Raw genomic sequence first — 13,148 nt, forward strand, 5'->3', positions numbered from 1 at the left:
CCAGGCTGGTCATGAGCTACCATCTCAGGCTTTTTTTTTTTTTTTTTTGAAAGAGGGTCTTAATCTATTGCCCAGGCTGGAGTGCAGTAGCACGATGGTGTCTCGCTGAAGCTTCAACCTCCTAGGCTCCCACCTCAGCCTCCCAAGTAGCTGAGACTATAGGCATGGACCACCATACCTGGCTAATTTGTTACAATTTTTTTTTTTTTTTTTTTTTTGAGACAGAGTCTCGCTGCATCACCCAGGCTAGAGTACAGTGATGCCATCTCAGCTCACTGCAACCTCCACCTCCTGGGTTCAAACAATTCTCCGGCCTCAGCCTCCCAAGTAGCTGGGACTACAGGCATACCCCACCACGCCCGGCTAATTTTTTTGTATTTTTAGTAGAGACAGGGTTTCACATGTTGACCAGGCTAGTCTGGAACTCCTGACCTCAAGTGATCCACCTTCCTTTGCCTCCCAAAGTGCTGGGATTACAGGTGTGAGCCATTGCGCCTGGCCTAAAAATTTTTTAGAGGCAGTGTTGCCCAAACTGGTCTTGAACTCTTGGCCTCCTGCAATCCTCCTGCCTTGGCCTCCCAAAGTGTTGAGATTACAGGCATGAACTCCTGTAGCTTAGCTAATAAATGATTGTGTGTGTGTGTGTGTGTGTGTATGTATGTATGTATGTAATTTTTTTTTTTGGAGACAGAGTCTCCCTTTGTTACCCATGCTGGAGTGCAGAGGCATGATCTCAGCTCACTGAAGCCTTGAACTCCCAGGCTAAAGCGATCCTCCTGCCTCAGCCCCACAAGTAGCTAGAACTACAGGTGCTTACTACACATCCGGCTAATTTTTGTATTTTTTGTAGCAATGGGGTTTCGCCATGTTGCCCAGGCTGGTCTCAAAACTCCTGAGCTCAAGCAATCTGCCTTCCAAAGAGCTGGGATTATAGGCATGAGCCACTGCACCCAGCCTCTTTTCATTCTTTCAGCAGTGTCTTTCACAGAGCAGTTGTTTTTATTTTTATTTTATTTATTTATTTATTTATTTATTTATTTTTGAGACATAGCCCCACTTTGTTGCCCAGACTGGAGTGCAGTGGCACAATCACAGCTCACTGTAACCTCAGCCTCCCCTGACTCAGGCAGTCCTCCCACCTAAACCTCCCAAGTAGCTGGGACTACAGGTGCGTGCCACCGTAGTCAGCTAATTTTTGTATTTTTTGTAGGGACAGGGTTTTGCCATGTTGCCCAGGCTGGTCTCAAACTCCTGGGCTTGAACAGTCCACCCACCCCAGCCTCTTAAAATACTGGGATTATAGGCATGAGCCACCGTACCCAGCTTGTTTCTAATTTTGATAATACTGAATTAACCTTTTCATTCATGATTGTGCTTTTGCTGTCATATCTAAGAAATATTTGCATAAACCCAAGAAAACAACGTTTTTCTACTGTGTTGTCTTCTAGAAGTTTATAGTTTTAGGTTTCACATTTAGTTTTGTGATCCAATTTTTGTTGAGTTTTGTACAAGGTACAAGATAATAGGTCAGGGTTCTTTTTCTCCCCTTTCTTGTGGATGTCCAGCTGTTACAGCACCATTTGTTGAAAAGATTATCCTTTCTCCATTGAAATGTTTTGGCATCTTTGTTAAAAATCAGTTCATCGTATATGTGTGCATCTATTTCCAGACTCTACATTCTTCATCAAGCTATGTCTGTCCTCTGGCCAACACCAGTCTGTCTTTATATAGAAAGTTTTGAAATCTGGTTGTGTGAATTCAATTCTCCAACTTCTTTTTTTTCTTCAAAATTGTTTAGGCTCTTCTAGGGTTGTGTGTGTGTGTGTGTGTGTGTGTGTGTGTGTGTGTGTATCTTTTCATATTAATTGTAGAATCAGCTCCTTGTTTTCTACCCAAAACAAAAAACAAAAGGCCCTATTAGGATTTGGATTATGATATATCTGTAGATCACTTTGGGGAAAACTGACATCTTGACAATAATGAATCTTTTAATACATGAACATGATATATATCTTCATTTATTTAAGCCCTCTTCTATTTCCTTCATCAGTGATTTATAGTTTTCGTATTTTTTTCCATCTTTCTTTCTTTTTTTTTTTTTGAGACAGAGTCTCTCTCTGTTGCCCAAGCTGCAGTACAGAGATGCAATCTCAGTTCACTGCAGCCGCCGCCTCCCAGGTTCAAGTGCTTCTTCTGCCTCAGCCTCCAGAGTAGCTGGGATTAGAGGCATGCACTACCATATCCAGCTAATTTTTCTGTTTTTAGTAGAAATGGCGTTTTGCCATGTTGGCCAGGCTGGTCTTGAACCTCTGGCCTCAACTGATCCACCAACCTCAGTCTCCCAAGTTGGGATTAAAGGTGTGAGCCACCACTGCTGACCTTTTGTTAGTTTTTTGGCTAAACATTTTATAGATTTTGGTGCTGCTGTAAATGGTACTTTAAAAAAATAATTTCTGGTTATTTATTGCTAATATATAGAAAAGCAGTTGATGTTTGCATTTTGACATTGTATCCTACAATTGCTAGACTGACTTATTCTGGTCTTTTTGTAGATTCCTTATGATTGTCTATGTAGACAATTTTATCTTCTCTGCATAGAGTTTTATTTCTTCCTTTACAATCTACATACCTTTTATTGCTTTTTCTTTGCTTTATTGCATTGATTAGGACCTCTGTTATGATGTTGAATGGGAATGGTGAGAAGAAACATTTTTTGCATTATTCTCAATCTTAGGGGCAAAAATCATTTTGCCTTTCACCATTAAGTGGAGTTGTATATCTCCTTTTACTAGTCTAGGAAGATCTTCAATTCCTTTTTTTTTTTTAAATAGAGATTTTATAACATTATTTTAAAAGACTCCTGCCTAGTATTTCATACCATTATTTATATTATACCATAATTTAGACAAATTTCTATTTGTTTACATCAAAGTTATTTTCTGTAATGGGTTATTATGATGGAAATTAGTGTGGCTAAAATATTTTTACGTATCGCTAAATATAAATACATTTCTAAAAGTATAATTACTGGTTCAAAGGTTACATACACAATCTTAAAGCTTTTGATACACATTGTCAAATTGCCCTTAGAAATGTTAACAGATAGTGCTCCCACCAGCTAAGTGTATATATACCTATTTCTAGAATTCTCCTCAGTAGTGAAAAGAAGGTAATTTCTGACTATTTGTTAAAATAGATTAATTATTTCTGTAACTAGTTCACAGTCCTTGTTAATAATTTGAGAAGTTGAACTTATACATTATTTTAAAAATTAATCATTACAGAAAGTACCATATTGTCACAGTTACTCTAAGTTACTCTAATGCTATTCTTTTTTGTGGCCCTTCTAGGAGCTTTTTAGAAAAGTTCGAAGTATCTTAAATAAATTGACACCACAGATGTTCAATCAACTGATGAAGCAAGTGTCAGGACTTACTGTTGACACAGAGGAGCGGCTGAAAGGAGTTATTGACCTGGTCTTTGAGAAGGCTATTGATGAACCCAGTTTCTCTGTGGCTTACGCAAACATGTGTCGATGTTTAGTAACGGTAAGAAGAGAGGAAGGAGTAAAACCAGAAATCTTCAAGAGGTATATTCTCCCCTCACTACACATTCTTCCCAGAAGTGTTATTGGGGCAACATAAAGGGGAGAATATATTTTTAGTATTTATTGATATGTCCTCATTATATAAAGACAATCTTGCTTTATTAAAACGTATACTCCCCTCTGTAGGGGATATGAAGTCTCTACTGAAATGGACATGAGATGGGCCCTTTCAACATAAGAAAGATTGAGTCAGGTTTGAATTAGTAATGTAAAATTATTGTCATGGGCAACAAATTTTTCCTGTGTGTCTCTTATGGAAAGCAAGCAAATGCATGCTTTCACATTTAATTAAGTTTGAAATTTAAAAACACGTTGATTCTAATTCTAATCTCTGTGAAAATGAAAGGATAGTTGTTCTGTAGTCAAAAAGATTTCAAAGCTGATAATTTCATGTCATAGAAACTGTTAGATTTCTCTCTGTTTACATTGTCTGAAGCCATTTAATCTCCACAGCCTGTCAAATCTAGGGCAAGACAGAGAGGGAGACCAAAGAGCTTCTGATTAGTGTTCATTGTCCTCTATCCCACGATCACAAACTGCCATGTATCATCTGTGTTTTCTCTTCCTGTTGTTACCAAGGTACTTGTGTCAGAAATGTCTGTCCTTTAACATTTGGATTTTTTTCTTAATTATTACAACTCGTTGTCGTGCCTTGCTGCTTAGAAACAAGCTATGAAAATGCAAAATTCTCTCATTCTACCAATAGTTTTGACTACCTATGTCAAAGGTAGGTAAGTCTTTTGTGGTTTGGAAAAGTCACATCTTCTGTCTTAAAGGAACTCAAAATCCATTTTGAAAATAAGTATTTCCAAGAAAAAAAATACTGAAAAGGTATTTTGTGATGTAGCAGTATCTTAATGCCTGACTGGATGGTTAGACTGAAAAATCAGTTGGAAGAAAAAGAAAACAGTATGTTGGTGGGAGAGCCACAAAACTTTTACAAAGCAAATAGAGTTTGAGTTGGACCTGAGATAATGGGGAATACACATTTGGAGAAGAAAGAACATATTCTAAGCAGGCTCAATTCCGAAGCAGTAAGTGTGGCTTTGGAGTCACAGCTCTAGGTTTAAAATTTAAACTTTAAAATGAAATTCCAGGCTGGGCACGGTGGCTTATGCCTGTAATCTCAGCACTTTGGGAGGCTGAGGCAGGCTGAGGTCAGGAGTTTGAGACCAGCCTGGGCAATATGGCGAAACTTTGTCTCTACTAAAAATACAAAAATTAGTTGGGTGTGGTAACATAAATTAGCCGGGCATGATAGCATGCGCCTGTAATCCCAGCTACTTGGGAGGCTGAGGCAGGAGAATCACTTGAACTCAGGAGGGAGGCTGAGGTTGCTATGAGCAGAGACTGCACCACTACATTCCAGCCTGGGTGATAAGAGTGAGACTCTGTCTCAAAATAAAATAAAATTAAGATAAGAGAAAATAGTTCCTACTCTGCCGCTTCCTAACTTTATGACCTTAGAATAGTTACCGATGTCTTTAAGCCCCTGTTTTTAATCCATAAAATGAGATTAATTCATACCATTTACAATATTATAAGGATAAAATTAATTTTAAAAAATGAGATTACAAAATTTCTAGCTCAGTGTTTGGCCTGTAGTAAACCCTAAATAAACTGAAACTATATTGGACCTTTTAGGTCCAATTTGTGAAAGTTTTGAATGTTCGCTATAGAATGAGGATGATGATTATTATAATAAAAATAATCTATTCAGCACCTACTAAGTTGAAATATGGGTAGAGGCTTTATGTATACATATTATTTTTAATGGTTATTCTAACTCTGAAAGGTCAGTGTTATTAGCCCCACTTTATTGAACCAAAAACTGAGCTTAAAAAGGAAAAATAACTTGCTCGGGGTGATATAAGTAGTAAGTGGCATTGCTAGAATCCAAATCAGGGATTATTTAACTCAATCACTTGCCATAGTGTCTCCTGATGTGCCATAGTTATATGGAAGCAAACTAATTTTCCATTTCTGGGCGCTCATTTTCATGGTGGTAGTCATGGCATCCTGTGGTCACTCATTAAAATTAGGACTGGATCCCAGATCCTCTGGATCACACTTCAGTGCCCTTTCCCAGTTTTGAATTTTATCAGATAGGCAGTTAAGTGGTGTTCAGGCAGTTTAGTGGAGGAGTGATATTGATGAAAATGGCTTTTGAAATGATCTGGCAATAAGTACAAATTGGATTGGAATAGGAAGAAATTATAGACAAGCCACCCACTTATGAGACTTTTGAAAACTTTATTGGATTGTTTATTTATTTTGCTTAAGACAAGGTCTTTTGCTCTGTTGCCCAGGCTGGAGTCCAGTAGCGTGATCATAGCTCACTGAAGCTTCAAACTCCTGGGCTCAAGCAGTCCTCCTGCTTGACTGTAGGCACATAGCACCACCAGGTCTGGCTATTTTTTTTATTTTTAGTAGAGATGAGGTCTCACTATTTGCCCAGATTGGTCTCAAAAACTCCTAGGCTCAAGTGCTCCTCCCGCCTTGGCCTCCCAAAGTGCAGGGATTACAGGCAGGAGCCATCTCCTGGCCTCCTGGATTATTTTAAATTATAAGATAACAACCTATTTGAACAAGTCACATGGTATAGTTAATACAGTTATTACTGTCTGCTTGCAGCCCCAGGCAGTTAATCTTCCTTCCCTATCAGATAGTCACTGTGAATGGTTTTGATGTAATCATCTACAGTTTTCTTCATATTTATAAAATCATATGAAAATGTGAGTGTATGTATAAAGAGGTATTTTTTTGGTTTTGCTTTATTTGAATTATATAAATTATTTTCAGTTTGCCTTTTTGTTTTTTTAACTTAATAAATGTTTTGGGCAGCCCTCTAGGTCATTACAGATATATTTTACTCATACTTTTATACAAATTGCATAATATTTCATAATATGCATATACCATAACTTATTCAACCATCTCTTTCTCTCTCTCTCTCCCCTCCCTCCCTCTGCTGCCTCTACCTCTCTCTCTCTCTCTCTCTCTCTCTCTCTCTCTCTCTCGTGTTCTTTTATCCTTGTATTCTGGAGTTTGCCTCCCTCCCTCCCTTCTTTTTTTTTTTTTTTTCCACACAAGATCTCGCTCTGTATCCCAGGCTGGAGTACAGTGGCGTGATCACAGCTCACTGCAACTTCAAATTCCTGGGTCCAAGCAATCCTCCCATCTCTGCCTCCCAAGTAGCTGGAACTACAGGCACATGCTCAGCTAATTTTTGTATTTTTTTATAAATGTAGTGTTTCGGGGTTTTGACATGTTGTAGGCTGATCTGGAACTCCTGAGCTCAAGTGATCCACTTGCCTCAGCCTCCCAAAGTGTTGGGACCATAGATGTGAGCCACCATGCCTGGCCTCTTTCTTCTTTTCCTTCCCCTTCCCTTTCCTTTTTGTCTTGTTCTGTCACCCAGGCTAGAGTGCAGTGGCAGGATCTGGGCTTCCTGCCTTCTCAACCTTCTGAGCTCACGTGATCCTCCCACCTCAGCCTCCTGAGTAGCTAGTACCATAAACATGAACCACCGTGTCCAGTTAATCTTTAATTTTTTAATAGAGACAGAATCTCAATATGTTGCCCAGACTGGTCTTAAACTCCTGGGCTCAAGCAATCCTCCTGCATCCTTACCAAAGTGCTGGGATTATAAGCGTTAGCCACTGCACCTGACTTTTATTTCTTTCGTGTATGTTTTTAATCTTTGAAACTTTTTTATTGAAATATGACTAATATATGTGCTTTCTGGGTTGAAATTCTTCATTTGTTGCATTTGCCAAATTTAATGATGTAAATGCTGTCCTCAGGACTATTTGTAATCTACTGACAGTTTGACGAGACTCACAAAATTACTGTTAAACAGTTGTCTGTCATAAACCAATATGAACCAGCTTCAACACACCAATGCAACGTGCTTACAGAAAGGTGTACAGATCATTACTGTACAGCTCAATGTATATCAGCAACACCTTAGACCCTTTTCAGTACTCCTTTTTAAAGGCAGCTAGGACCAGGTGCGGTGGCTTGCACCTGTAATGTCAACACTTTGGAAAGCTGAGGCAGGAGGATTGCTTGAGCCCAGGAGTTTGAGGCCAGACTGGGCAACATGAGACTCTTGTCTCTACAAATAAAAAATTGAAAAATTAGCCAGGCATGATGGCACGCACCTGTAATCCCAGCTACTAGGGAGGCTCCAGTGTGAGAATCCCTTGAGCTCAGGAGGTCAAGACTGCAGTGGACCATGATAGTACCATGGTACTTACTCTAGCCTGGTGACAGAGTGAGTGAGACCCAGTCTCAGGGAAAGCAAAAAAAGGTAACCACTGTCCTGACTTCTAACACCATAGTTGATTACTTTTGAGGGATTGAGAGACTGAAATAAAATAGTAACAGTGAGCATAGAATCATAGGATCCTACTACACACATCAAACATTATAGGATTATTAAATATCTAAATTTGAAAAGCTAACCTTTTATAAGAAAATCGAGGAGGCTATTTTCATGAACTTTGAGTAGGGAAAGATGTCTTTAGCAAGATTCAAAACATGAAGGATAAAGGTGTAAGATTTGACTGTTAAAATTTATAATCTTTGGTGCGGCAAAAGATACTGTAAATAAATACAAAGATAAAACTACAACCTAGGAGTATGTTTGGAGTGCATTAACTGACAGAATATTAGAATCCAGAATTAAGGAGGAAAAAGAAGCAAATCAGTAAGGAAAAAAACAGCCCAATAAAAATATGGGTAGTTCATAGAAATGAAAATTCATTGGTTGATAAACTTTAGAAAAGATAATCAATGGCAGCACTTCTCAAAATAAGACATTTACGCAGCTAACAGACATATGAAAAAAAGCTCAGTATCACTGATCATCGGAGAAATGCAAATCAGAACCACAATGAGATACCATCTCATGCCAGTCAGAATGGTGATTATTAAAAAGGAAACAATAGATGCTAGCAAGGCTGTAGAGAAACAGGAATGCTTTTACACTGTTGGTGGGAGTGTAAATTAGTTCAACAGTATGATGATTCCTCAAGGATCTAGAACCAGAAATACCATTTGACCCAACAATCCCATTACTAGGTGTTTAACCAAAGGAATATAAATCATTCTACTATAAAGACACATGCACGCGTGTGTTTTTGCAGCACTATTTACAATAGCAGAGACATGGAACCAACTCAAATGCCCATCAATGATAGACTGGATAAAGAAAATGTGGTACATATACACCATGGAATACTATGCAGCCAGAAAAAGGAATGAGATCATGTCCTTTTCAGGGACATGGATGAATCTGGAAGCCATCATCCTCCGCAAAGTAACACGGGAACAGAAAACCAAGCACTACATCTTCTCACTCATAAGTGGGAGTTTCACGTTGAGAACACATGGATACAGAGAGGAGAACAACACACACCAGGGCCTGTTAGGGGTGGGAGTTGAGAGGAGGGAACTTAGAGGACGGGTCAGTAGGTGCAGCAAACCACCATGGCACATGTATACCTATGTAACAAACCTGTACAACCTGCACATGTATCTCGTTTTTGTTTTTTTTTTTTAAGGGAAAAAAAAAAGACATTCAATGTTATTCATTATTAGGGAAGTGATAAACTAAGAAAAGGTAAAATATAGTTCTATAAAATTCATCCCCACTAGATTTAAAAAAAAAAATCCCATTTTAAATGCTTTTAAAGATGAATATAACCATTTATGAGGGCAGTTGGGCAATAATGTTAAAGATGTTCATGTACTATGCAATAACACCAAATTGCTACATTTACCAGATATTTACATACATGTGAAGCAACAAGAACTCTCGCATACTGGTAATGGTAATGTGAATTGCAACAGCCACTTTGGAAATTGTTTAGCATTATATACTAAAGCTGAAGTTTTTCTGCCAAAACTAGCATTTTAATTCTTAGGTATATACACAACCAATAAACATACATATCTCATATGCTAGGAAATATATACAAAAATATTGTAGCATTTTTTTATACAGAAAAAAAAAACATGAATAAATGCCTGTTAATAGTAGAATGGATAAATTGTAGCATGTTTATACAAGGACAGTGAATCTGAAGTACAACTACATGGACATGGATTCTCACAAGAGTAAGTTTGAGTAAAAGAAGGCAGACCCAAAAAGATACTATATGATTTATTTATTTAACGTTCAAAAATGAAACAAAAACTAACCTGGGTGTTTGGGGATACCTGTCTGTAGTGTTAGGGGTTGCATATTTTCTTTGTAAAACAAAAGCAAGAAAGTTATTATAAAAGTCTAGAAGGCTTTTGTATAACTTTGGAGACAGAGAGGGGGTTGTGGATGTGCTTTGGAAGGTAATTTAAGAGGAGCTTCTGAGAAGCTTTCAGTGTTCTGTATCTTGACCTGGTACCATACCTGGTGGTGTTTATGGAGTTTGCTTTTTCATAATTAATTGAGCTGAATCTTAAAAAGTTTCCAAAACAAAAACAAGCAGTAGAGTGAAAAGCTTAAAAGCCACTACCGGCTTTTAAGTTTTACTGTAATATTTAGTTTCTTAAAATCTGAAAAAGTGGCCAGCTATGGTGGCTCATGCCTATAATCCTAGTTTGGGAGGCTGAGGTGGAAGGATCACGTGAGCCTAGGAGTTGGAGACCAACCTGGGCAACATAGTGAGACCTTGTCACTACCAAAAAATATTTAAAAATTAGGCAGGTGCTGAGGTGAGAGGATCACTTGAGCCCAAGAGGTCAAGGCTGTGGTGAGCTATGATTGGGCCACTGCACTCCAGCCTGGGTGACCAGAGTGAGACCCTGTCTCAAAAAAATAAAATAAAATAAAGTAAAAAAGCTGAGTGTGGTGGCATGCACCTCTAGTTCCAGCTACTCCAAAGACTGAGGCAAGAGGATCACTTGAGCCCAGGAGTTTAAGGGTGCAGTGAGCTATGATGGCACTATTGCACTCTAGCCTGGGTGACAGAGCAAGATCCTGTCTCTAATATTTGTGTATACACACAGACATACAGTCACTGATTTTGTTTTTTTTTTTTTTTTTTTTTAAGTAAAAGATCTAAAACAAGTATGGCAAAATGTTAAGATTTGACACATTTGGGCAATGGATACCTGAGTGTGTGCTATTTTATTTTGTACTGTTAGAAAAGAAATGAATTAGCTGGGCATGGTGGCGCATGCCTGTCACCCCAGCTACTTGGGAGGCTGAGGCACAAGAATCACTTGAACCCAGGAGGTGGAGGTTGCAGTAAACCAAGATTACACCACTGCACTCCAGGCTGGGTGACAGAGCAAGACCCTGTCTCAAAAAAAAAAAAAGAAAAGAAATGGAGTCTACTGAATTGCTTTTTCAAGATGACATGTCCACGGACCAGTGTTGCCCAAAAGTGAAATGCCCAAAATTGAGCTGTTAGTATATGTTTCAACAATGCAGGCGTAAGCAGATTTGTTTCCTTCAAGCCCCTGTTTACTATGCTAAGGTTTCTTGTGAAATCAGACAGGAAAGATCTACTGTATACATCATTTTCCAAACCTCTAGACCACAGGCATTTATAAAAAATTCCTTAAGGTAATTATTAGCTTGAAAAATAATACCTACCAACAGAATCAAAGAAACTGAAGACAGTGAATAAAAATTTAAACTAGTATCTGGGAGTCTGGTCTCAACCAGGGACATTCCCTCCCATCCCCTCCTCAGGACATTTGGCAGTGTCTGGAGGCCTTCTTGGTTATTCGTATGGCATCTTAGTGGGTATGGGATGAGGATGCTGCTAAGCTTTCTATAGTGTGCAGGGGAGCCCTCCACAAGAAATAATTATCCTACCCCAAATGTCAGTAGTGTTGAGGTTTAAAAACCCTGGCCTAGGCTGTTGAGGTTGTAAGATTTAGGAGAATATGTGTTCTCATTGTTTAGAGCAGTTGTTAAGCCATTTTTCTCTTTCCATGTCGTTCACATTGATTGCTCACCTCCATTTAAAACCTCTTTTGTAACTTTGCAGTGATTAGGTGAATCCTAGAGTATAAAATTATTTTGTTTGTTAATTTTTTCATGAAGTCTTAAAGGGTAGGCCTTTAAGAAAGATTCCTTTAGATTTATAGAGGAAATTGATGTAATGGATTCAGCTTTCCCTCGTTGCTCTGTAATACCGTATACACACACATATGTACATACCCATCCATATATTCAGCTGCCTGTGTCCACCAAGCTCTACTAAGGCATACCATACAGGGCTTGAGGGAATCATAAGAGATGGTCAACTGCGCCTCTGGAGTATTTTGCTGCTTCTGCTAGTTCAACTAGAAATGACTGAAGAGGTCTGTGAGACTTCCTTCATGAATAATAAAGCATTTAACTAGAATTTAGCACTTCTTTTAGGAGGAGGACATCTGAATTAAGTGGCAGATGGAGAAGAGTGGACAAGAAAAATGTTCTGTATCTAAATCTGTACTTAAGTACAATTTTAAATTGCTCTGCTTTTGTCTTAATTATAATTGAAATGAGAATCCTCATCTCAGAAGCCCTCTAGAATATAAACTCCACGAGAAGGGACTTTTTCTGTTTTGTTCACTGCTGAATTCCCAGTGCCTAGAATGATTCTTGGCAGGTAATAGTTGTGAATGAGTAGGTAAATGCCTGAATGAAAGAAAAACCAACTTGAAAGAGTTTCTTTTATGCCCTGAGACTGTAGTTTTGTTACGTTTTATCTGTGCTATGGGAGACATGCCTACTTCAGCTACAAAGAATGGCACTGAAGGCAGATTTTTAAGCATTCTGTGTACTGTTATTCCAGGTACAGAGCTTATAGTATTGCCACTTTAAGTGTTTAAAAGCAAAACATGAGGAGAATGATGGGACCGAGAATAGGAAGAGACACTGAGAGAAAAAGAGAGGCAGTTAAATCTCATAAAAAATAAAGCCTGGAATTGCAGACATGACAAGTCGGCCATGGGCAACAGCGAGTGGCCGGTCAACTGGAGAAGGAGGGACTTGTAACTGTCCTGATGGAAGATTTTATAATGTGTTGAAGAAAAAAATGATCAGAGATGACTTATACTTTCATAACTGACCACTCCCTTTTGAATCATATGCTTATCCTAAAACTATACCTCTTCAGGTATATCTAACAGTGATCCATTTTGATAGATGTGTTCATAGTATGCAGAGTATTATGTACAGTTTGGGCAGGTTAAATTGCCTAAGATCATAATATAACCACTGATAGAAAATAGTATATCACCATGGGCCTGAGAGTTATGTTGGTTTATTAAACAATGTTTTAAAATTGCTGTATTGCTATTTACTTCACATTTAAGAGCAAACCGTCCTTGGCCAGGAGTAGTGGCACATGCCTATAATCCCAGCTACTCAAGAGACAGGTGGGAGGATCACTTGAGCCCCAGAGTTTGAGACCAACCTTGGCAACATAGGGAGACACTGTCTCCAAAAAAAAAAATTTTTTTAAGAGTAAACTATCCTCTAGAAACCAGAGTTTTAGAGCTAGCACAGAGGTGTCACTTGCTTACATTATACTAT

The 13,148-nt window shown here is 38.4% G+C and overlaps 1 protein-coding gene across 26 annotated transcripts in view; it reads left to right on the forward strand.

Annotated features, from left to right (window-relative positions):
• EIF4G3 (eukaryotic translation initiation factor 4 gamma 3) overlaps positions 1-13,148 on the forward strand; it is a 373,903-nt gene that overhangs the window by 304,226 nt on the left and 56,529 nt on the right. For 25 of the 26 annotated variants that reach the window (XM_073007734.1, XM_073007735.1, XM_073007738.1 and 22 more), the window contains one exon: positions 3,351-3,548. In XM_073007734.1, coding sequence (XP_072863835.1) covers positions 3,351-3,548 — 198 coding nt within the window. Of the gene's footprint in view, positions 1-3,350; positions 3,590-13,148 lie in introns of all 26 variants that reach the window. The other variant, XM_073007741.1, reaches the window with a different exon arrangement.

This window comes from Chlorocebus sabaeus, chromosome 20, assembly GCF_047675955.1.
Source record: "Chlorocebus sabaeus isolate Y175 chromosome 20, mChlSab1.0.hap1, whole genome shotgun sequence".
In the NCBI taxonomy this organism is placed as follows: Eukaryota; Metazoa; Chordata; class Mammalia; order Primates; family Cercopithecidae; genus Chlorocebus; species Chlorocebus sabaeus.